The sequence below is a fragment of the Brassica oleracea genome, chromosome C9, assembly GCF_000695525.1.
Source record: "Brassica oleracea var. oleracea cultivar TO1000 chromosome C9, BOL, whole genome shotgun sequence".
NCBI lineage: Eukaryota > Viridiplantae > Streptophyta > Magnoliopsida > Brassicales > Brassicaceae > Brassica > Brassica oleracea.
In genome coordinates, this window is record NC_027756.1 from 6,001,733 (window position 1) to 6,025,094 (window position 23,362).

At 35.2% G+C, this 23,362-nt stretch overlaps 3 protein-coding genes and 1 long non-coding RNA gene across 4 annotated transcripts; all 4 read left to right on the forward strand.

Annotated features, from left to right (window-relative positions):
• Positions 1-651: 651 nt before the first annotated feature.
• LOC106318744 (LRR receptor-like serine/threonine-protein kinase HSL2) lies at positions 652-4,046 on the forward strand. The gene is made up of 2 exons (XM_013756858.1): positions 652-3,383; positions 3,466-4,046. The coding sequence occupies exons 1-2, from the start codon at positions 797-799 to the stop codon at positions 3,843-3,845; spliced, it is 2,967 nt and encodes a 988-aa protein (XP_013612312.1). The 5' UTR covers positions 652-796; the 3' UTR covers positions 3,846-4,046.
• A 2,795-nt stretch (positions 4,047-6,841) lies between these two features.
• On the forward strand, positions 6,842-8,750 carry LOC106316761. The gene is made up of 4 exons (XR_001264949.1): positions 6,842-7,095; positions 7,252-7,341; positions 7,479-7,658; positions 8,120-8,750. It is a non-coding gene; the product is annotated as an uncharacterized LOC106316761 (long non-coding RNA).
• A 5,365-nt stretch (positions 8,751-14,115) lies between these two features.
• On the forward strand, positions 14,116-15,856 carry LOC106318637 (cysteine desulfurase, mitochondrial). Its single transcript, XM_013756697.1, has one exon. It carries the CDS (start codon positions 14,231-14,233, stop codon positions 15,599-15,601), a length of 1,371 nt encoding a protein of 456 aa, XP_013612151.1. The 5' UTR covers positions 14,116-14,230; the 3' UTR covers positions 15,602-15,856.
• A 2,795-nt stretch (positions 15,857-18,651) lies between these two features.
• Positions 18,652-22,987, forward strand: LOC106317883 (protein CROWDED NUCLEI 4-like). Its single transcript, XM_013755686.1, has 9 exons — positions 18,652-19,001; positions 19,245-19,454; positions 19,550-19,803; positions 19,881-20,151; positions 20,243-20,326; positions 20,420-22,104; positions 22,184-22,412; positions 22,508-22,668; positions 22,755-22,987. Exons 1-8 carry the CDS (start codon positions 18,795-18,797, stop codon positions 22,595-22,597), a joined length of 3,030 nt encoding a protein of 1,009 aa, XP_013611140.1. The 5' UTR covers positions 18,652-18,794; the 3' UTR covers positions 22,598-22,668; positions 22,755-22,987.
• The last annotated feature ends 375 nt before the right edge of the window (positions 22,988-23,362 follow it).

A 23,362-nucleotide genomic window follows, 5' to 3' on the forward strand; every position in this document is an offset into this window, starting at 1 on the left:
TACGTGCTTTTATACATAATACGTACTTTCGGTTTTACTCCATATGTCTATTCTTTCTGTTTCTGTTGTGGGAAACAGAAATACATAAAGTAGATTTAAAACTCACTCTCACATTCTTTCCCTCCACTTCTCTTGTCCGTTACCCAAAAGGAGATTTTGACATTTGAGCTCATGCGTTGCTCACACTTCTCTTTCTTCACAAATTTGCCGTTATGTTTCTAATAATCATGGTATCTCTTAAATAATGACAATAATTAATTTTCCATCAAAATATACATATATAAGCAGTTTTTTGTTGCAGATTTGTTTCATTTCCATAGAGTTTTAATTTCGACAAAAACTAGTTTTTTTTTCATTGGCTTAATTCGCTGGCTTTACCTTTTTGGAAATTTTGTAAAATTTGCGGTTTTATTTTCAATAAAATCCAGATGACCAATAAAGACCAGTTTTGTAGTAAACGTATGATCAAATCATTTTTCTACATTAGTCCATTTTACTATACATAATTTATGTTAGGTCCACCAAATTTTGTTTAAATTGTTTTATAGATTCCTTTTTCATCGTATGTTTGGACTCCAGCCACTTGAAAGCCCAACAAAAAAACTGTCACTAGACTTGGCCCTACTTCCCATGTGAAACAAAAGAGATAAAACAAAACAAATGCCATTAGTAAACCTTTAAGTCCCTTCATCTTTAAATAGAAGATTACAAATCTTTAAACGTTACTTAACTTTCTACCCCATCAAAAACCCCATGAACAGATTCTCACATTCTTAACACTCTCTTCCCCAAAACGATGACCACCGTTACTACTTCTCTCTTCTTGTTACTTGTTCTTTCATGTGTTCTCCAAGTTTCTTCCAACGGAGACGCAGAGATACTGAGTCGAGTCAAAACCAGCAGACTTTCTGACCCGGAAGGGAAGTTAAATGATTGGGTCATAACCGGAGATAACCGGAATCCCTGTAACTGGACTGGAATCACATGCGACTCCAAAAACGGCGCCGTCACGGCAATAGATCTCTCCGACTACGGAGTCTCCGGTGGGTTCCCGTACGGGTTCTGCCGTATACGTACCCTCGTCAACATCACTCTTTCTAAAAACAATCTCAACGGTACGATAGATTCATCTCCTCTCTCACTATGCTCTCGAATCCACGTCCTGATCCTCACAGAAAACAGCTTCTCCGGGAATTTACCGGAGTTTTCGCCGGAGTTTCGTAACCTACGCGTTCTCGAACTGGAATCCAACTTTTTCTCCGGCGAGATCCCCGCAAGCTACGGAAAGCTTACATCTCTGCAAGTTCTGAATCTCAACGGCAACTCGCTCGCCGGAATCGCTCCGGCGTTTTTGGGTAACCTGACCGAGTTGACTCGTCTCGAGCTCGCGTACGTTCAGTTCGAGCCTGGTCCGATCCCGTCGGCGTTCGGGAGCTTGGCGAAGCTGAGTATCCTCCGGCTAACGAACTCGAACTTCGTCGGAGAGATTCCTGATTCGATCGGGAATCTAGTCTCGCTAGTGAATCTCGACTTAGCTAAGAACGGTCTCTCCGGAGAGATACCGGAGAGCATCGGAAAGCTAAAATCGATTTTTCAGCTGGTGCTTTTCGAGAATAACCTATCGGGAAAATTGCCGGAGAGTATCGGAAACTTAACGGCTATGAGGAATTTCGACGTTTCGCAGAATAGTCTCTCCGGTGAGTTACCTGAGACGATCGCTGCTCTCCAGCTCGTTTCTTTCCATCTCAACGACAACTTCTTCACCGGTGAATTGCCACGTGGCATTGCTTTGAATCCTAATCTCGTTGATTTCAAGATCTTCTACAACAGTTTCACGGGGAGTTTACCTAGGAGTTTCGGTAAATTCTCTGGTTTAACTGAGTTCGACGTCTCGACGAATAATTTCTCCGGTGAGTTGCCGCCGTATCTATGCTATGGGAAGAAGCTTGAAAAGCTAATTAGTTTCAGTAATCAGTTAAGCGGCGAGATCCCGGAAACTTACGGTGAGTGCGACTCGCTTAATTATATTAGAATGGCGGATAACAAACTCTCCGGCCAAGTTCCGGTTAGGTTTTGGGAGCTTCCTCTTACTCGTCTCGAGCTATCCAACAACCGATTACAAGGTTCGATTCCTCCGTCGATATCCAAAGCTCGTCAGCTCTCTCAGCTCGAAATCTCCGGAAACAAGTTCTCCGGTGCGATTCCGGTGAGAATCTGTGATCTCGGAGGACTCAGGGTCGTCGATCTCAGCCGTAACCGTTTCTCAGGATCTATCCCGTCTTGCATTAACAGATTGAAGAATCTGGAGAGATTGGAGATGCAGGAGAACATGCTCGACGGCGAGATCCCGAGTTCGGTGCGTTCATGCGCCAAGTTAACCGAGTTGAATCTCTCCGATAACCGCCTCCGCGGCGGAATCCCACCGGAGCTCGGGGAATTACCGGTTTTGAACTATCTGGATCTCTCCAACAACCAACTCACCGGCGAGGTTCCGGCGGAGTTGTTGAAGCTGAAGCTTAATCAGTTCAACGTCTCCGATAACAAACTCTCCGGCAAGATCCCTTCTGGTTTTCAACAAGATATTTTTCTACCGAGTTTTTTGGGTAACCCGGATCTCTGCGCCCCGGATATGGATCCGATTCGACCTTGCCGATCCAAACCCGAGCCCCGGTTTATCCTTGTTATCTCCGTCGTCTGCATCGTTGCACTAATCGGAGCTTTGGTTTGGCTTTTTATCAAAACCAAACCGTTATTCCAGAGAAAACCGAACCGGACCGATAAAGTAACCATTTTCCAGCGGATCGGGTTCACAGAGGAAGACATATACCCGCAATTAACAGAAGATAACATAATCGGGTCGGGCGGGTCGGGTTTGGTTTACAGAGTGACACTCAAATCAGGCCAAACTCTCGCGGTGAAGAAACTTTGGGGTGGAACGGGTCAAAAACCCGAATCCGAATCCGTTTTCAGATCCGAGGTAGAGATTCTGGGTCGGGTCAGACATGGTAACATAGTGAAGCTTCTCATGTGTTGCAGCGGCGAGGAGTTTCGGTTTTTAGTGTACGAGTATATGGAAAACGGCAGCTTGGGCGACGTTTTGCATTCAGAGAAAGAACATCGCGCCGTTTCTCCGCTTGATTGGACGACAAGGTTTTCGATCGCGCTTGGTGCAGCTCAAGGACTTGCTTATCTACATCATGACTCTGTTCCGGCGATTGTTCACCGTGACGTCAAAAGCAATAATATATTGTTGGACCACGAGATGAAGCCACGTGTTGCTGATTTCGGTTTAGCTAAACCGTTGAAAAGAGAAGACAATAATGGTGTCTCTGATGTTTCTCCCATGTCTTGTGTTGCTGGATCCTACGGCTACATTGCTCCAGGTTCGAATTCTAAATGCTAAACCGAAATAACAAATATTTTTTACTGTTATTTTTTATTCTGTTGTTGTGATTGCACATGCAGAATATGGTTATACGTCGAGAGTGAATGAGAAGAGCGATGTGTATAGTTTCGGTGTCGTGTTACTCGAATTGATTACGGGTAAAAGGCCAAATGATTCTTCGTTTGGGGAGAATAAAGACATTGTTAAGTTTGCAATGGAGTCAGCTTTGTCTTACTCTTCTCCATCACCTGAAGACAAAGCTATGAATCAAGATTCACTTGGAAATTTTCGAGATCTTAGCAAGGTTGTGGATCCAAAGATGGAACTTTCTACGAGGGAATATGAAGAGGTAGAGAGAGTTCTCGAGATTGCATTACTTTGCACGTCTTCGTTTCCGATTAGTAGGCCGACCATGAGGAAAGTAGTAGAGCTGCTCAAAGAGAAGAAGCCACTTGAGTGAGACGGTGTTCGTTTCTTCATCTGGTTTTAATACTAAGATTGTTACTTAATCATAGGTGGGCTACTGGAAAACTAATTTTAAAAACTTTAATAGCTAGTTATCTTCTTTTTTGTTAATTTAAAGATTAAGAAGCATGGACTAAGCTATAAGATTTTGCAAACTTTAAATTTAATAGTCTAAAAGACAATTATTGTTGATGTTCTCGATAAACCAATATATGAGGCAGATATATGTGCCAATCCTCTTCGAATAAACAGCGTTGGTGTAACTCATGCTCCAAAAGCATTTTGCATCACCATCAAGTGTGTTTTTGCTTTTGCTTCAAGAGGGATCTATGTTCAAGTTTATTCCAAGACTTACATTGAAGACAAAGGCCGATGACTTTGAATTGTTAGTACCTTCTACTCTTGCTCGTTTTATCTTAAATTAATCGAGAGTTTTATTGACGTTAATCTAAAGATATGAAAGCTTTTGTGGTCCAATAATCTCGTTAAAGATTCGTGTAAAAATTGAGTTCAAATTTCAGAATTCAGAAAGACGATTCATTACCCATTATACCACCAGTTAAATAAGAACTTAACATTTTTTTGGTTATAGTAAAAATATAATTTTAGACAATTGATCTTCATAAATCAGTTAATAGATATACATATACAATTGTAATACGTAAATTTTCATAAGACATATGTCAGTTGTAGAGTTCATGATAGCATAAATAAAAATTGCTAAACATGAATTTTTATAATGTGTAGAAATAGCAGTTGTGCAGTTTAGAATGTAATAATTTTTATGGTATATAATAAAGGGCTTATCTGTCCAATAACCAAATTCATAATAGAAATTAAGTGGATGACATTGATGTTGACGTAACGAAGAAACTATCATTTATACTATATTTTATCCGGTTATACTCTCTTTAATTACAAGTGAATGGTGAAAAAAAGAAGAACGAGATAACATCAACGTTTTAAGGTGTGAACACCTTAATAAATAACTGTTCAGAATGAAAGATATAGAAGACATCCACGTAACTTGTGTTTATTACCACATACAATTTTAAATTAGATTAGTGATGTGGTTCCATAAAATAAATAAATGAATTAATGGTGCTGAAACTGAAATGAATTTAGTGCATAATGAAAAATAAAAAGATGGTTCTATTTCATACGAGAAATAGTATATGACTCTAACCCAACACACAACTCTTAAATGTTAAACTCATACCTAACTTTTGAATATTAAACCCTAAACTATTATCACTAAACCCAAACCTTAAATACTAATCACTAAACCCTAAATTCTAACCGCTAAATCCTAAACCCAAGTATAGACCCTAAACCCAAGTATAGACCCTAAACCCATATAGAATGGAACAAAAAATATAGTATAGTACACAATGGTGAACAAAAAAGAACACTCTTAATCGTCAAATGGAATGATACATGATAGGGTCACTAAACCCAAATCTCAATACCACCTTCCAAATACTAAACTCCAAATCTTAATCACTAAACCCTAAATGAATAAACTAACATTTAGGCTTCATATTATCTGTTACACCCTCTACATATGCAAGTTGCCGGTACAAAAGAAGAAAGAAATAACCCAAAGAAAAAAGAAAGACAGACCACTGATTAATAAAGCTAAACCCAAATTAAGGAAGCATAAACCCAAATATAATATATATAATACAGTATACTAAACCCAAACCTCTACTTACTAAATCTAAATCCTATGCATGAACCTATAAACCCAAATACAATCTATAAATTATTTTCCAATATTGGACACTTAAAGGCACATTTACCTGGATAACATGTTACATATCTTCTATTCCATATAGTCTAAGTAGTATAGTACAAGAATTTTTCAAATAATCAAAATTTTCCAGTGGTGTATTCATAGTATGGAATGCAAATAGTAAACTCTTCCCACCAGCAAAAATACAACAATACAAGACACACCATTAATTATTAAATCTAAGCCCTAATTAAGTATAAACCCAAATAGTAATAGTTTACTATACCCAAACCTTTACTTAGTAAATCTAAATTCTCGGCAGAAACCTATAAACTCAAATACAATCTATAATTTTTTTTCCAATATTGGACACTTGAAGTCACATTTTGAATATTAAACCCTAAACTGCTATCACTAAACCCAAACCTTAACCCCACACCTTCCAAATACTAAACTCTAAACTCTAATCACTAAATCCTAAACCCAAATATAGACCTTAAACCCAAATAGAATGAAATAAAATAAACAGTATAGTACATATTGGTGAACAGAACACTCTTTATTAATCGTCAAATGAAACAATACATGTTCACTAAACCCAAATCCCAACCCGGCCCTTCTAAATACTAAACCCTAAATCTTAATCACTAAACCCTAAACCTAAGTATAAACCCTAAACCCTAAACTCTAAACCCAAATCTCAAAATCTAATACTGACCTCAAACTCACCCATATTACTCTAAATACTAAACCCTAATCACTAATTACTAAACCCTAAACTCAAATATAAACTCTAAATCCAAATATCAAAATCTAAAATAATACATAATATTATGTAATATTAGTTTATACTATATAAATATTATTTATAGTGTAGAAATGTAATATAGTACACTAATATTAGAGTTTATTTGTCATCTATCCAAAATTGGTTTTAATCATTACACTTAAACCAATATAGTATGAATTTCATTTTACAATCAATTACACAAAATGACATAGAAGAAAACTATCAAATTTGTAAATATAAAGATGATTACATTTTTAAGGAGTAGTATATATATATATATATAAAGGCCTGTTTTATCTCTTCTCCTTGCGCCACGTAGGCATGCCACATAGATAAGTCGAGCGTTGACAGCGCGACACGTGGCAACACAGCGTTTCATTAAACCAGGAAATCTGATGGGCTTACTTCGTTCCTCGCGTATTGGGCTGGCCCGACAGCCGTTGCGCAGCCTCGAACCCTAATTTTGCTTACGCGTGAAACATTTCGTCTCTCTTCTCTACAGCGGTGACGCGTGACGCCTGCGATTCTTCCCTCTCAACTGAAACGGCCTGGATTAAGTTTCGTTCGAGCCGGTTCGTCTTAGATTCGTCTCCTCCAAAACTACGGATTCATCAGTTCATCGCCATTAAGAAGCAATTTACTCCTTTGACCCACAACTACCACAATCAAACATTCAATGGTTCGTATTCCTCTTCAGGGTGTTTATCCTCCTATAAAAAGGTCAGACCTCATCTCCCAAACGTCATCTTCTCAATTCATTAAAAAAAACTATAATCTTATTTTTCTGTTTAATGGCTTATTCATCGATCTTTCTTACTGATTTGAAGGCTGGGAGCTATTCTCTCTCTTTCTCTTATGGGTTTTTGTTGTTCGCAGGAATCCAGGATCGTAGCTCTATAGGTTCACATGATCCATCAAGACCCAAAATGTTCATATTCATCTGTAAATCCAATTGTTCCCATAAAGGTTGGGTTTATCTAATTCTCTCCATCAGATTTCTGGAACAGATGATTCTGTTTTTTCTATTAATATAGATGATGTTTTCAGTCTGATTGAGATGTTAACTAGATGTATATATACTCTCGGAACAATTGCTTTTGCAGGAATATAATGAAATCATCTAAGCTGTTAGTCGGTCAGGCTATCTTGGAAGACCACTGAATATCGAGAGTACTTTCAGAGTTTCCACTGGCTGTGCTCATGGCTTTGGTTTTTTTTTCTTCGCTGGTCCCAGTGTTGTTGTGATAGCCATATTGCTCATTCACATCACTGATGTTAAAACTGTAAGTTTTCATCAAATCCCTTTTGAGCCATTACTTCATTGCTTCAGTATCAATCAATCTACTTCCTACAATATTTAGTTGTTTGCAACAGAGGTTACTGCTACTGCTCTTCCAAGTAAAGCTATTCTTTTTATTCATTCCTGTTTTTTCCTTATGTCTTCTATATTGTCGCAAAAAGCATAAGCGATAGTCTCTTCAAAAATATTTCTCTTGATCTTGGTCAAAAGTTTTTGTCTTCCGCACAGAAATAATAAAGAGAATATTGGAAATAATAAGTTTTTGTCTTACTCTAACTCATCTGCTTTCTTGAATTCATTGGTCTGATTTTATTCACAAGTATGTCTATGCCTTTATCATGCTCAAATAAATTGGTTGACATGATAACAAAATTCCAAACATATGAAACATCTGGAGTTTATTATGTATTAACAAAATACACTTTCGCCAATGATATTGTGCAGATAGTTTTACTCGCTAAAAAGTTAAATAGTATTTCCAGAAGCGGTGGTGATCACGATGGCAGAGGAGGGGGTCGCGGTGGTGGTGGTCATGAAGACCATGTCGGCATGGAGAAGAAGAAGAATGCGAGGGATCGAAAAGATGTGGAATGGTTCGTCGATGGATCTGGGACTATTCTAAGGATCACCGCTATTCTATTTAACTAGAGCATGTGTCATTCAAGTGTCATGGAACCTTGGTAACATTCGGAGTTGGTCCTGTGCTCAAACTCCGGTATCCAAAAACAGAGTAGCGATGGACATTGCAGGTAGTGTGACGAGAGAGCACAGATTCCAATCTTATATTGCAAGGTTTGGCCCAAGTTGGCTACAATATCATCTGCTTACTGAAGCTCAAGGGATTAAGGGTGAATTTCCATTTTCATGTCCCTTGTGCCATTGCCTAATTCGTTTTTCTTTATTTTTTTTTGGATGGAAACAGTTGAATTTATCAAAAGGAATCATTCAGTGTTAAAAAAAGAGCATGCGCCATTGGTATCAACAAATTTCAGGATTTGATTTTCGTATTTTTTATCATAGTTGTAAGAATATTTGTATCCGTTTGAGATTTAAGATTACACATTTTGGTTTCAACCTTAAAAATCTCTGACCACAAACTCATACCAAAACATGTAGGATTTTTTTTTTATTAAATGATACTCTCTTTTATCTACAAAAATATGCTTTGTTTTCTATAAGTGCAATGACTACAATTTCATTTTGGAGGTGTTTTACCTTTGTATTGGTTTGTTGATACTCCAATGATGGTAAACAAAATCAAAATGCTCCGGATCCGAAAAGTAATCTATACTAATACCAAAATATTTTGCGCACTAATATATTTTTGCTTACGATGGAATAATATTAAAAGAAATAAGATAATAAGTCATGAGAAAAGCAACATAAAAAATATACACTAAACTAGGGCTTAGCAAAATATCTGAAATCCGACCTAAAAAATATCTACCGAACTCGAACGAAAATAGTAAAATATTGGAATGGTTTCGGAATTTTTATCCGAAGAACTGGAACTGAATCTGACACAAATAAAATATTTTAGGTACCTAAAGGTTTTTTAAAATTAAATATATATTTAAATATAATAATTAATTTAAATATAATATTCAAAATATTTAAAATAATCAAAAATACTCGGAGCTGATAAAACATTTTAAAATGTTTAAAATGTTTGAAGCAGTAAAAAAACTCAAAACACTAAAATATTTAATGGTTTCCCACTCAAATATTCAAACGAACCATTTTTCATGATAGTTTTATGCATTTAGTTATACATAATTATAGCATATATATGTATATTACTTTTATTTTGGAATTTGAAGATCTTAAAATATATTTGGATTTGAATAAAATAAACATAATTTAAATGGGTAGCCAAGCACGTTGAACTGAATCCGAACCAAAACTAATAAATATCAAAATAAAATTTAAATCTCTAGATCCTAAAACCCATAATCTGAAAAAACATAAACTGAACTCGGTCGGGTACCTGAATATCTACCCATACATAAAATTAAATTTTAAAAATATCAGAACAATAATTTACATTGTTTAGCTGCTCTTAAAAATAAATCAACAACATATCATTCTTATAGTCAAGACCCTTAAGATATCTGTAACAATATTATAATTTTTTAAAAAAGTAAATAAAAACTTAATAGTAAAAAATATGAAAACAATGGTTTACAAATATAATTTTTTAAGAAGATATATTATATAAACAATTGTATGCAGTTATAAAAATAATTGTAAAAATATATTAAAAAATCATTCTAAACAACAATATATCTTTTTTATATAACTCTTTATATATAAAGTTGAGTTTGCTTCACTCCTAGGCTGTCCACATAGGTGGACACATCACTAATTCGAGTTTTGATAAGTCGACACGTGTCCACATTCAAAACGCGGCGTTTCATTAACTTGGAGTTGGAGATCGTGTGGGCTTTTGGTATAACTCATGAACATGCGGGAATATTGTCGTGTGGATCTTAGATCAAATTAAAAATAATACTTTAAACAATATACTTTTATATTTTAGTAAGCAAATAATGTCGTGTTCTTCGTCTTACGAATACGTCAATAAATAGCTCTTACGATATTTTTAATATTCAATCTGATCATATCGGTATGACAAATTAATGTAAATCAATAGAACCGAGTACAATGATTTTAATTGGATTTACATGTGTCGAAAATACAATAAAATGTTTTTATTTATTTTAATTTGTAAAATAGCCCATAAAAACCAAAAAAACTAGATGAACAAATAGGTTTATAGTATATTAGTGAACGTACATATAAAATGTATAATATTATATAGTGATTGCTAAATTAAATTTACTAATTTAATATATATATATATATATATATATATATATAAGGTCCATAATTTCACGATAAATAGTGCTCCTATAATTATTTGCTTTGTCCATTTACATCAATTTATTTTTTAAGGTCCATGATTTCACGATAAATAGTGCTCCTAACTTTTTTTCCATACAATAGAGCAAACATATTATTATATATTACTCCTACTTAGCTATTTGAATAAACGAACACTTTGATATTTGAAAATTTTGAATGATTCATTTTGTACGGTAAACGGTTTTATTTCAAAGTATTAATACATCAATGCAAAAATATATTTTGAAAGATAATTACACGCATCTCAAGCATAAGTTCTTTATTACATAAGATTCTATTAAAAAAACGTCCATGCAATATTTTCATTTAATTTAAATATATTGTTAATTTATAACGCAAGTTTCCACAATATTAATAACTTCTAAATTAATAGTAAAACATATCCAATAAATTCTAAACTTATTTAATAACGATAGACCGTATTCAATTTAAATAGTAACAAGGAAATTGAAGTATGTCTTTCACTAATAGAAAACTATCATATTTTAATTAAAACATATATAGACCAAGCTACTCACACTAACAAAAGGTTGTTTTGGCTTAGATAATATAAGTTTTTCCTTAATATATTTCTCTCGGATGATCATTTCATAATTGTATGTGAACATCATTAATCTTAATATATTAGTTTTTTCTTCATAGAATAATGAAAGTTATAGTCATTTTAATTCAGTCCAAAAATATTTATTAAAAATAACAACATGATCTCCGAATTCTATTTATTTATTTTTGTTTATAATATCGTTTTCAATCTACAAATTTTTTTAAAAATGCTTAATAAAATTAATGTAAATTCATATAAAATAGTTTTTTTCTAACTTCCCGTCCGTAGGGCGGACCGGCCCTAGTATATATATATATATATCCCAAATAGTATAGTAACTTTGCATAAATAAATACACTAAAGAATATATACTATACTATTTCTTTCCCGAATATAGTATAGACGATAAGTTCATCTTCTTCGATTATTCTTTTGTCAAACATGCTGATACACCTTCATTTCGTTCACCGTCGTTATTATTCACTACCATATAGAGATCATCTTCATCTCTTCTCATTTTTTCCGACACGGCGACGCTTTTACTGGTCCGCCGTCGTTATTTTTCACCATTGGATCACTAAAATAAAAAGAGAAACGAAACCAATGTATGAAAACAAAATCATGATGTGAGAATCAATGATTTAAGAGAAGGAGGAAAAGAAATGAAAGAGTTGTGATGTCTGCTCACCGTATACGCCTTCATCGTTGTTCTTTGTTCTTCTCATGAGAAGAAATTCAGTTCAAGAAGATGTGTGCATAATGAAAGACCACGTTCATCTTCATCTTCCTGAAAGCTATCTAATTGTTTCGAGAGATGAGAGTGAATACAACGTGGCCACATATTTTACTTGTTACATTAATTAATTATTTATTTAATTTTTTTTGGTAGTAGGTTTCACCGCTTGAATATGGGGGCAATATGACAATAATCTATAACGTGTACAGTGTATATAAAAAAAGAAAATTTTTAGGTAGTGAGTGAATTATAATTTGTTTGATGGTTATACAACCCAATTTTCCTATCTTATTATATAAATTAACTAGGTGTTTTGTCCGCACATGCAAGCATAATCATCTTACAAATACTTATTATTTTATGTTTTATTAATCCAAATATCGGTATAATAAAACTCTAATTGGTGAACATGTTGAAAAAATTATGGTGAATTCTTTGTTCATCAAAATTTATACCAGTTATGTTGAAATTTTTGTCAAATTATTAAAAGGTAGATACCACTTTTTTCTTCTAAATTCCCCGTGGAAGAATAAATTTATAAGAAAAAATTTCCCTATGCAATTTTGATAAGGAACAAATTGAAAAAAAATTCATATTTTTTTCTTTTTCAATTCCTCTAATGAAATTTTATTTTTTATTTTGTTCATTTTTTTTCATTCTTCTAGTGGTCACCAACTGAACCTATAGTGTTTCACGGATTAAACTTAAATTGGTTTAACGTAAAAGCAAGGAAATTTATTTTGAACTCAGACACAGGTTAAGTTATTATTTATTATTTTAAATAGTTAAATCAAACATCAAATTATTTATATATGTCAAAAAACGTTCATCAAACTATGTACTTATTATTGTGTTAAAAGTTTTAAAACACTTGTATATTAGAAACAGTTTAGAAAATATCTTTATATAAATATTTTTGTTTGACTGATATTTAATTATAAATTGTTTTATATCTTAATTTTTCAACTTTATAATAAAAAAATATTGTTTTCAGAGAGCAACACAATATATGTAAGAATTCTCTTAATTTTTAAATATATTTTCACAATTTTATTATATTACTTTATAATTAATTATTTAATATAACATATAAATTTAATATTAATAAAATAAAATCGTGACTTATTATATATAAAATTCATTACGGATTTTGTGAAAATTAATAAATACTCTTTTAAAAACTAATAATAAATCAATGACCTATATAAAAGCTTAAAACCTAATAAAATATGACAAATAAGAAAATAAGAATTTTAATATAACATATAGATTTAAATATTATTAAATAAAAATTTGTTTTTAATTATATATAAATTCATGGGCAAATCTCCAAAATAGCATCTTTCTAAGTTTATATCACAAAAATAACACTCAAAAACTAAAATGACCAAAATAACACCTTTTTAAGTTTATCATTTGAAAATTTTAATTTTTTAATTTTTCAAAATTTGAAATCTTATCCCCAAAACCTCATTTCTCAACTCTAAACCCTAAACCCTAAACTCTAAACCCTAAACCCTAAACCCTAAACCCTACACCCTAAACCCTAAACCATAAACCCTAAAATCTAAACCCTAAACCCTAAACCCTAAACTTTAAACCCTAAACCCTAAACCCTAAATCCTAAACCCCACCCTTTAACTCTAAACCCTAAGTTTGTGACTTTTGATAAAACATTAAGTGTTATTTTTGTGACTTTTGACCTTGAGTGCTAGTTTGGGAACATAAACTTGATTTAGTGCTATTTTTGTCTTTTTTTCTAAATTCATTACAGTTATTTTTTTAAATTAATAAACTAGTGATTCAACTAAAAATTATTAATAAATCAATGAATAAGATAAAACCTAATAAAAACATGACAAATAAGAAAAATTGACTAAAATCTTGGAAAATATGATAAATAAACAAAATCAAAATAATTATATATCTAATTACATATTTTATAGTTATATTATTTAAATTAATAAATTATGGACTCAACTAAAAACTATCAATAAATTAATAACTCAGTTTAAACATAATTAAAACATGATAAATAAGAAAAATTAACTAAAATCATTGGAAATCATGACAAATAAGCTAAATCAATTCATAAATAATAGCATAGATGTGGGAAACACAAATGTTTTTCTTTTACAAACTAAAAAAGCTCTTGGGCCAAAGAATATGGTATTGGGCAGTAACATTTGGCCCATTAGATATCCACAAGCCTTCTTCTTTCAATTTAGGGCTCCAGAGACGACCACGTCGCCTCTGTCACGAAACCGCCAGTGACGCTCACATCCGATAAGCATAGAAGAAGCAAATCGAAGAGAAGAGAAACAACAAACAATTGAGAAAACGCAATCCGATGACGTCTAAGGCTGTCTTCTCCACGATCCGTCGATCTCTAACGAAACCACGCGGCGGCGCAGTTTCCCGAGGCCACCACTTGTCCACCTCCGCCGCGACGGCGTCCGAATCCTACGCAAGCGACGAACACGCGATCTTGATGAAAGGAGTTCGAATCTCAGGCAGGCCTCTCTACCTCGATATGCAGTCGACGACCCCGCTCGACCCCAGAGTCTTCGACGCGATGAACGCCTCTTCCATCTACGACTACGGGAACCCGCACTCGCGCACGCATCTCTACGGCTGGGAAGCGGAGAACGCCGTCGAGGTGGCTCGAATCCAGGTCGCGAAGCTCATCGGCGCCTCGTCCAAGGAGATCGTGTTCTTGTCCGGCGCCACGGAGGCGAACAACACGGTGGTGAAGGGCGTGATGCACTTCTACAAGGACAAGAAGAGGCACGTGATCACCACGCAGACTGAGCACAAGTGCGTTCTCGACTCGTGCAGGCATTTGCAGCAGGAAGGCTTCGAGGTAACCTACTTGCCGGTTAAAACCGACGGTTTAGTTGATTTAGAGATGCTGAGAGAGTCTATTAGACCGGATACCGGTTTAGTTTCGGTTATGGCTGTGAACAATGAGATTGGCGTGGTGCAACCTATGGAGGAGATTGGTAGGATTTGCAAGGAGCATAAGATCCCGTTTCATACCGATGCTGCTCAAGCTATAGGGAAGATACCTGTTGATGTTGAGAAGTGGAACGTTAGTTTCATGTCGATGAGTGGGCACAAGATCTACGGACCGAAAGGTGTTGGTGCTATGTACGTTAGAAGGAGGCCGAGGGTGAGGCTCGAGCCGTTGATGAACGGTGGAGGGCAAGAGAGGGGGCTTAGGAGCGGGACGTTGGCTACGCAGCAGGTTGTTGGGTTTGGGGTTGCTTGTGAGTTGGCGATGAAGGAGATGGAGTATGATGAGAAGTGGATCAAGAGGTTGCAGGAGAGGTTGCTGAATGGGGTTAGGGAGAAGCTCGATGGGGTTGTGGTGAATGGTTCGTTGGAGAGTCGGTATGCTGGGAATTTGAATCTGTCGTTTGCTTATGTTGAAGGAGAGAGTTTGTTGATGGGTTTGAAGGAAGTTGCGGTGTCTAGTGGAAGTGCTTGCACGAGTGCGAGTTTGGAGCCGTCTTATGTGTTGAGAGCTTTGGGTGTGGATGAGGATATGGCTCACACTTCGATTAGGTTTGGAATCGGTAGGTTTACTACGGAGGAAGAGATTGATAAAGCCGTGGAGCTTACGGTTAAACAAGTTGAGAAGTTGAGGGAGATGAGCCCGCTTTATGAGATGGTTAAAGACGGTATTGATATCAAGAACATACAGTGGTCTCAGCACTGATTCATCTCAAACCAGTGCGGTACAAGAGGGAAGCTCGGGTCTCCGGTTGTACCGGATGATCTGATCCTGAGTTGTTACTACTATGTTATGTTGGTAATTTATCTATGTTTGCTTTCTAGATAGATTACAAGTGAGAGAGTGTCGTTATATGGTTTTGTAATAACCAGAGCACGAACTAAACTCTGAGTTTCTATGTTGGACTTGCAGAATAAGTAAGGCGAAAACGTTAATGTAACGGTCCATTTAGTAATATCTTATTCGTGTTAAGTATATACTCTGCACTTCTCAAATCAAAGGCAGACTCTGCTGCACCTGTTCCACTCTCTAAGCTTTACTGATAGTTACTTAGATGGAACAAGCAGCGTGTATCTATAGGAGCTACAAAGAGCGATCCCAACATTGTTGATGAGTCGTGGGATAACTAGTTTAAAAAATTCGTGGACCAAGCTGCTACATCGCCTGGAATCTCGGGGCAAACCATTCAAGAAAGCATGCGTTTGTTGTTGCTTGTCAGAGCTTACCAGGTTAATGGTCACATGAAGGCCAAGCTCGACCCTTTGGGACTAGAGGAAAGAGAGGTGATTACAGAGGATCCCACGCCTGGTCTCTTAAGGAGCAAACTGATCTTGTTCGAGCTCTTCAGCGTGAGCCCATCACCCCTGCCCTCCCTTAGATGATCCATTGCAAAAGAATTAACAGCTTGAGCTCTTGAGAATCTGAACAAATAAGAGAGAACAAATCCATAATAGAAAAATATATATAAATAAGCAGTTTAGTGCACTGGTTAGGTTTGAATAAATCCACGTAAACTGTCAGTATTATCATAAATCGTAGAAGATCCAAGAAAGGTGTTTGTAAATAATTCTTATTTTGGGTTAAAAGTTGTAATACTGGCAAACAAGATATATGGGTTGGCTATACACCAAAACACATCTGTCAAGTTACTAAAAGAGAGATCTTCAAGAATCATTCTCTCAGTATTTTAATTTCAAGAATCATTCTCTCAATATTTTAACTTACAAATACATTATACTCATCTTCTAAGTGAAAGACAGCATAGTATGAAACTTTCAAAGGATTAAAGTGAATTAAGAAAATCCAAAATTTTAATTAATATACAGTCTTGTAAAGAGTCGAATAACCTTAATTACCATATTTAATCACCTATTTTAAACTACATAACTAGATTTTGACCCGCCTTTGAAAAGACGGATATATTTTTGTTTTAATTATTTTTTTAGAAATTTAAGTTTTATAATTTTTTTTCTGTATTTGTATTTGTGTTTTTATTTGTAATCAAATTTGTGTATAAATTTTAAACAAAATCAATTCAATAAAATAATAGCAATTTAAAAGTTAACCAACATATATACATATTTCTTTGTAATCATATTTTTCTGTTTTAGATCTTGATCCGCGGTATATTGTTGGTTTGTAATTTTTTGTTTTTTTGTTTCTATTAATTTTTATATTTATGATATTTTTTGTAATCATATTTGTGTTTTATATTAATTTAGTTTAGTTTAATTTAGTAACTATATCAAATATATTAAATTGCATAACTATACATTTATGCTATATGCATATCAAAAATAATTTGTAAATTTTATTCCTGAAGTATGCAACATATTACATTTTCATATTAGTTACCTAATATAATCAGTCAAGAATATTTCGTAATCAACTTGAAAATCAAAATATTATATTCTATTAAACATTACATATATATATTCGAATGGTTTTAAAGTGTTAAATTCGAAAACCAATATCAAATCCAACCCGCACCAAAACTCAAAGAAAGTTTTTGAAAAATGTTTGATAAAAATAATTTTTACAATATTCTGTTAAATACATATATATATATATATATTTATCTATATACATATGGTTTAATATGTTTTTCACTAACTTTAAGTAAAATCACATTTAATAAAAAAAATTTAATCGAATAATCTATTTAAAACCAGTTAAACCCGTCATCCTTAGAGTTTAGACTAAAAATTAAGCGAATAACACCATGCATGGATGGATGTAGAGCGGGTATATTATTTGTTTTGTATCTATTATATTAAAATAGCAGTGTGACCCATTGATAAAAGTATGGTCCAACTATTATTTCTTTTATCTTTATCATTATTTAGAATATTATTTATTATGCTTTATGCCATTAGACCTATATTTAAATTACCAATTGAAAAGACCTAAAAAGATGTAAAACAAAAAATATACCCGCCCTTTTTCTTTTACAATAATATTGTTACAGTTTTGTTTAGTAAAAAAATAGTAATTAAATAGATAGATTAAATAAATAAAATTAAAATAAAAATTAAAAGAAAATGAATATCACGTTTGTAGCTCAAACGTGATACATAGTTTGGTAGATATAATTGCTGCAGTTAAGAAAATGTGTCCCCGTATTATTAGGCATGTGTATGTGGTGGTTACATTAAAAAAGGAAATTTGATGCAGTTATATTAGAAAATGTATGAATTGTTTAAATAATAATTAGACACAACTTTTTATCAATAGGTCACACTTGTGTTTTAATAGAATAGATATTTTCATAATAATATATTGACTTAAATAGTTTTAGTAATCTTAAATTTACTTCTAAAAATATATTTTGTAGATCATAAATTTAAATTTAGTATATTGGCCATATAATTAGGTATGTATGAAATAGGAGTTTGATATTTGTTGTTTGTTGCAGTATTGATATATACATATCCTATAAAATAGGAGTTTAAGTGGTTATAGGGGTGGTTACGTTTTTTTTCCTTTAACATGAAGGTAATTATGTTTTTGTAGATGCAATTATATTATATGTTATACAGTTATATTTTAAATGCAGTATATTTTTATGTTGGACTCAACATATATTAATAGGTCATGATACTAATTTAATAGTATTGATAATATTGAAAAAATTGGATTTAGCCGCTTAAAACGAATATGTGAAAGCCTTTAAATTAAAACGCTACTACTTTCGCTGATACTTTTTGGACTAGTTGAATATAAAACCATTTTGACCTAAAAAAAAAGAGAGAGAGAGAGAGAGAGACTAGACTACTCTGCGACCGAGTATCTTCTTCTTCAGATATATATATATAGAGAGAGAGAGAGAAGAGACTATAGTCGCGATTCTGATCGAGTAGATCGGTGAATACTTTTGGCGGTTCGATTAGTTACCGCGATGGCGACGTCTTCTAGCTCGGAGCGAGTCCCGAGAACACCGGCTACTACCAGATTAGCGATTACGCCTGGGTCTAGGGTTTTGAAAAGCCCTATCAGCGAAGAAATCATGTGGAAACGTCTCAAGGAAGCTGGATTCGATGAACAGTCGATTAAAAAGAGGGACAAAGCCGCCTTAATCGCTTACATCGCCAAGCTCGAATCCGAGGTTCGTTTTTTTTTTTTCGATTCTTCCCGGCTAAGTAAAGTAAGGAGAGCAACTGTTCATACCGTTCGTTTTGTTGGTCGTGGGTCAAGGTTGAACATTTATTGTATGGAATTGGTTTTGATGGAGAGTTATTATTGCTTTGCTTTTTGGAAGTCTTTAAAGTCTCGGTTTTTGTTTCTCTTTTCAGCTTTGATTCTTTTTGAGATTGTTTTTATTTATGTTGATCGTAATTTTGGATGTTAGGTGTATGATTACCAACACAACATGGGTCTTCTAATCATGGAGAAAGACGATTTGCTGTCCAAGTATGAGGAGGTTAAGTCCTCTGTTGATGAAGCCGACCTTGCACATCGGCGCGATCTGTCTGCGTATGTCTCCGCCTTGGCTGAAGCCAAGAAACGAGAAGAGAGTTTGAAGAAAGATGTCGGGGTTGCTAAAGAGTGTATCTCTAGTGTAAGTCCTTCCTTAACTTTTGAGAGCTAGCAAAAACTAGGTTTGTTTCAATTTTTTTAATTGATTTTTTTTTTTTCTTCTTTTTTTGTCCTCAGCTGGAGAAGACTGTGCATGAGATTCGTGCAGAGTGTGCCGAGACGAAAGTTTCTGCGGAGAGTAAACTGTCTGAAGGTCACAGTATGATTGAGGATGCTCTCAAGAAATTTGCAGATGCTGAAGCAAAAATGCGCGCAGCTGAGGCTCTACAGGCTGAAGCTAACCGGTATCACCGGATTGCGGAGAGAAAATTGAAGGAAGTTGAGAGCCGTGAAGATGATCTTGCTCGCCGTCTTGCATCTTTCAAGTCTGAGTAAGTCTTCTGTCTCTGTTAACTGGACTATAAGGCATTTGTGGTATTAAACTGTTTTCATTCGTTCTATGGTTTAGGTCTGAAACAAGAGAGAGCGAGATCGTTATTGAGCGACAGACTCTAAGTGAGAGGCGAAAGAGCTTGCAGCAAGAGCATGAAAGGTTATTGGATGCACAAGCTTCCCTAAACCAGCGAGAAGATCACATTTTTGGTAAATCCCAAGAACTAGCTGAACTTCAGAAGGGGTTAGAGTCTGCAAAGAGTACATTTGAGGAGGAACGTAGAGCCTTTGAGGACAGAAAATCCAATTTGGAGATCGAGCTGGCTTCGCTTGCTAAAAGAGAAGAGGTTTGTATACACATATCTTTTCTTTCTACTGTTGCTCAACACGTCAACCAAAGAACTTATAGCATTATGTTTTGTTCCCTTGCAATAACAGGCTGTCTCTGATAGGGAATCTTCACTACTTAAGAAAGAGCAAGAGCTGCTTGTTGCTGAAGAAAAAATTGCCACCAAAGAATCTGTGAGTTTACTTGTTCATTCTAACGAACTTTGTACTTATCATTCATACTTTAGTTTGCAAGAGTTAAAATGCTTTTAAACTATCAATACACAGGAGCTGATTCAGAAGGTCTTAGCAAATCAAGAGGTTATCCTGAGGAAAAGAAAATCCGATGTGGAAGCTGAGTTGGAAAGCAGGTACAAAGCGGTGGAAGATGAAATCGAGAGCAAGAGACGGGCTTGGGAACTAAGAGAGGTTGATATCAGGCAGAGGGAAGACCTTGTTGGTGAAAAGGAACATGACTTGGAAGTTCAGTCAAGGGCATTGGCAGAGAAAGAAAAGGACATAACGGAGAGGTCTTATAATCTTAACGAGAAAGAGAAGCATTTGAATGCTTTAGAGGAAGATATCAACCGTAAGACAGCTCTGCTGGAGGATGAGAAGGACCGGCTTAGAAAATTAGACTTAGATCTACAGCAGTCTTTGATATCACTAGAAGACAAGAGAAAACGCGTTGACTCCGCAACAGAAAAGCTTGAAGCATTGAAGAGCGAGACAAGTGAATTATCCATTCTGGAATTGAACCTCAAGGAGGAGTTAGATGATTTGAGAGGTCAAAAGCATGAACTGCTGGTCGAAGCAGATAGATTGAAGGTGGAGAAAGCTAAGTTCGAAGCTGAGTGGGAACACATTGATGTGAAAAGGGAAGAGTTGAGAAAAGAAGTTGAGTACATAACTCGTCAAAGGGAGGCTTTCTCAATGTATCTCAAGGACGAGCGTGATAACATCAGGGAGGAAAGGGATGCGTTGAGGAATCAGCACAAAAACGATGTGGAGGCGCTTAACCGAGAGCGTGAAGAGTTCATGAATAAAATGGTGGAGGAGCATTCAGAGTGGCTTATTAAGATACAGCGCGAACGTGCTGACTTCTTGTTGGGTATTGAGTCGCAGAAACGAGAGCTGGAGTATTGCATTGAGAACAAACGAGAAGAGTTGGAGAATGCTTCGAGGGAGAGAGAAAAGGCTTTTGAGCAAGAGAAAAAGTTGGAAGAGGAACGTATACAGTCCCTCAAGGAATCAGCGAAGAAAGAGTTAGAACAAGTCCAAGTGGAACTAAAGAGGTTGGATGTCGAGAGGCTGGAGATCAAACTGGACCGTGAGAGGAGGGAGAGAGAGTGGGCTGAGCTGAAGGATTCGGTTGAAGAGCTAAAGGCTCAAAGAGAAAAACTAGAGAAGCAAAGGCATATGCTTCGATCTGAAAGAGAAGAGATCCGACATGAGATTGAAGAACTGAAGAAGTTGGAGAATCTGAAAGTTGCGTTAGATGATATGTCCATGGCTAAAATGCAGCTCTCCAATTTGGAGCGTAGCTGGGAAAAGGTTTCTGCTCTGAAGCAGAAGGTGGAGTTGCAAAATGGAGTCAGCACTGTGAGTAATAGCGAAGATGGCTATAACAACTCTTCTATGGAAAGACAAAACAATGGCGCAAGCCCTTCATCCGCAGCTCCACTTTCATGGATTAAACGATACACTAATCGGATATTCAAGACTTCTCCAGAGTCTCCAGAGAAATCACCTCCAATGCATCATCATGAAGAAGAGAGAGGATTGCCATCAGAAAAGATGAAGGTAGATTCATCGAAGGCTTACACCGAGGGGATGTCCATTGCAGTTGAAAGACTTGAAGCCGGAAGGAAAAGAAGAGGTAACGCATCTGGAAATGACTCTACTGGGCCAAGCAGTAACAAAAAGAGGAAACATGATGTTACCCAAAAATCTCCGGAAGCTGATCCCGAGAGGTAGAATCGGATTGCTCAATTAACAACTTTTATTCATTTTTATTTCTTATTATTAAAGCTTTAATCATTGTTCTCTCAGTGTAATCTCAAGCCCTCGAAATGTTCCTGAGGACAAACATGAACTGCCACCAAGCCAAACCGAGACACCAAGTGGTATGGTAGTCATTAGTGAAACCGTGAAGATCACAAAAGTAACGTCTGAGACAGAGGTAATCAACAAAGTGACAAACATTGATTGCTCAGAAAATCCTTCTGACGCAGGAGCAAAGATGGTAGAGGAGAGGAAACAAGACAGTGATTGCAATCAGGTAGGTTTCACACACCCTTTTGAAAGCAAAATGTTTCTCATTACTTTTTCAGAAAACTTCATAACGAATGAATACTCTCTCGTCTTATGCTATAGACCAACGTGCCAGAAACAGTGACTCAGAAGGAAGTTGAGTCTGATAACAGAGAGGAGAAGGATTCTGAGGATGGTGGCATTGTAACATGAGTCAGGTTGAGGAATAATTGATAACAGTTTTAGGAAGAAGAAAGCTGCGACAGGAGATATATGCATATAAGGTACATCTCAGACTTCACCAAGCAAACCCACACTTGAGATAAAGCTCATCAAATTCGCTAACAAGAGTTCCCGTTTGTTGATGCAGGAACTCTCATGGATCCTTTTGGGTTTGTTTTTAGATAAAGATTTGAGTATGTAAATGGATTTGATTGGTTTTTAAAACTCTGAGATTCCAAGTGAGTAGAGTGTTGTGGTATGCTAAGTAGGTAGGAAGAAGAGAGTATGATTTGTTGGTTTCTCGTGTGCTGCATCGTGTGTCTGAGAACATCATTTGTTGGTTTGAAGACGATTGAATTCAGTTTAGGGGTTTTATTTGTCTGGTCTTGTGTTTAAGATGTCTTTTTAGCTCATCTCAGCACGTCTCTACTCTGCCTGTCACATTCGCTATATCCAGCTACGAAAGTGGGCTGGCCCGGCCCAAATTTTAGGGTTTCTTTCTATCGTAGCTCAGATTTTTATTGGCATACAAATACCCAACAAATAAATTAGCAGTTAATTGTTATTAGCTTTAATTAAATGGCGAAAGGAGATATATACTCTCCCTGTTTCATTTTAAATTTTAAGTATCACTTTCGGTTTGTGCACACATATTTAGGAAACAATTAATTTTGTATATTTCTTATATAAAAATACAATTACTTATACACCTAAACATATTTCAATCAATAGAAAAATAAATTGTTAAATAAAATT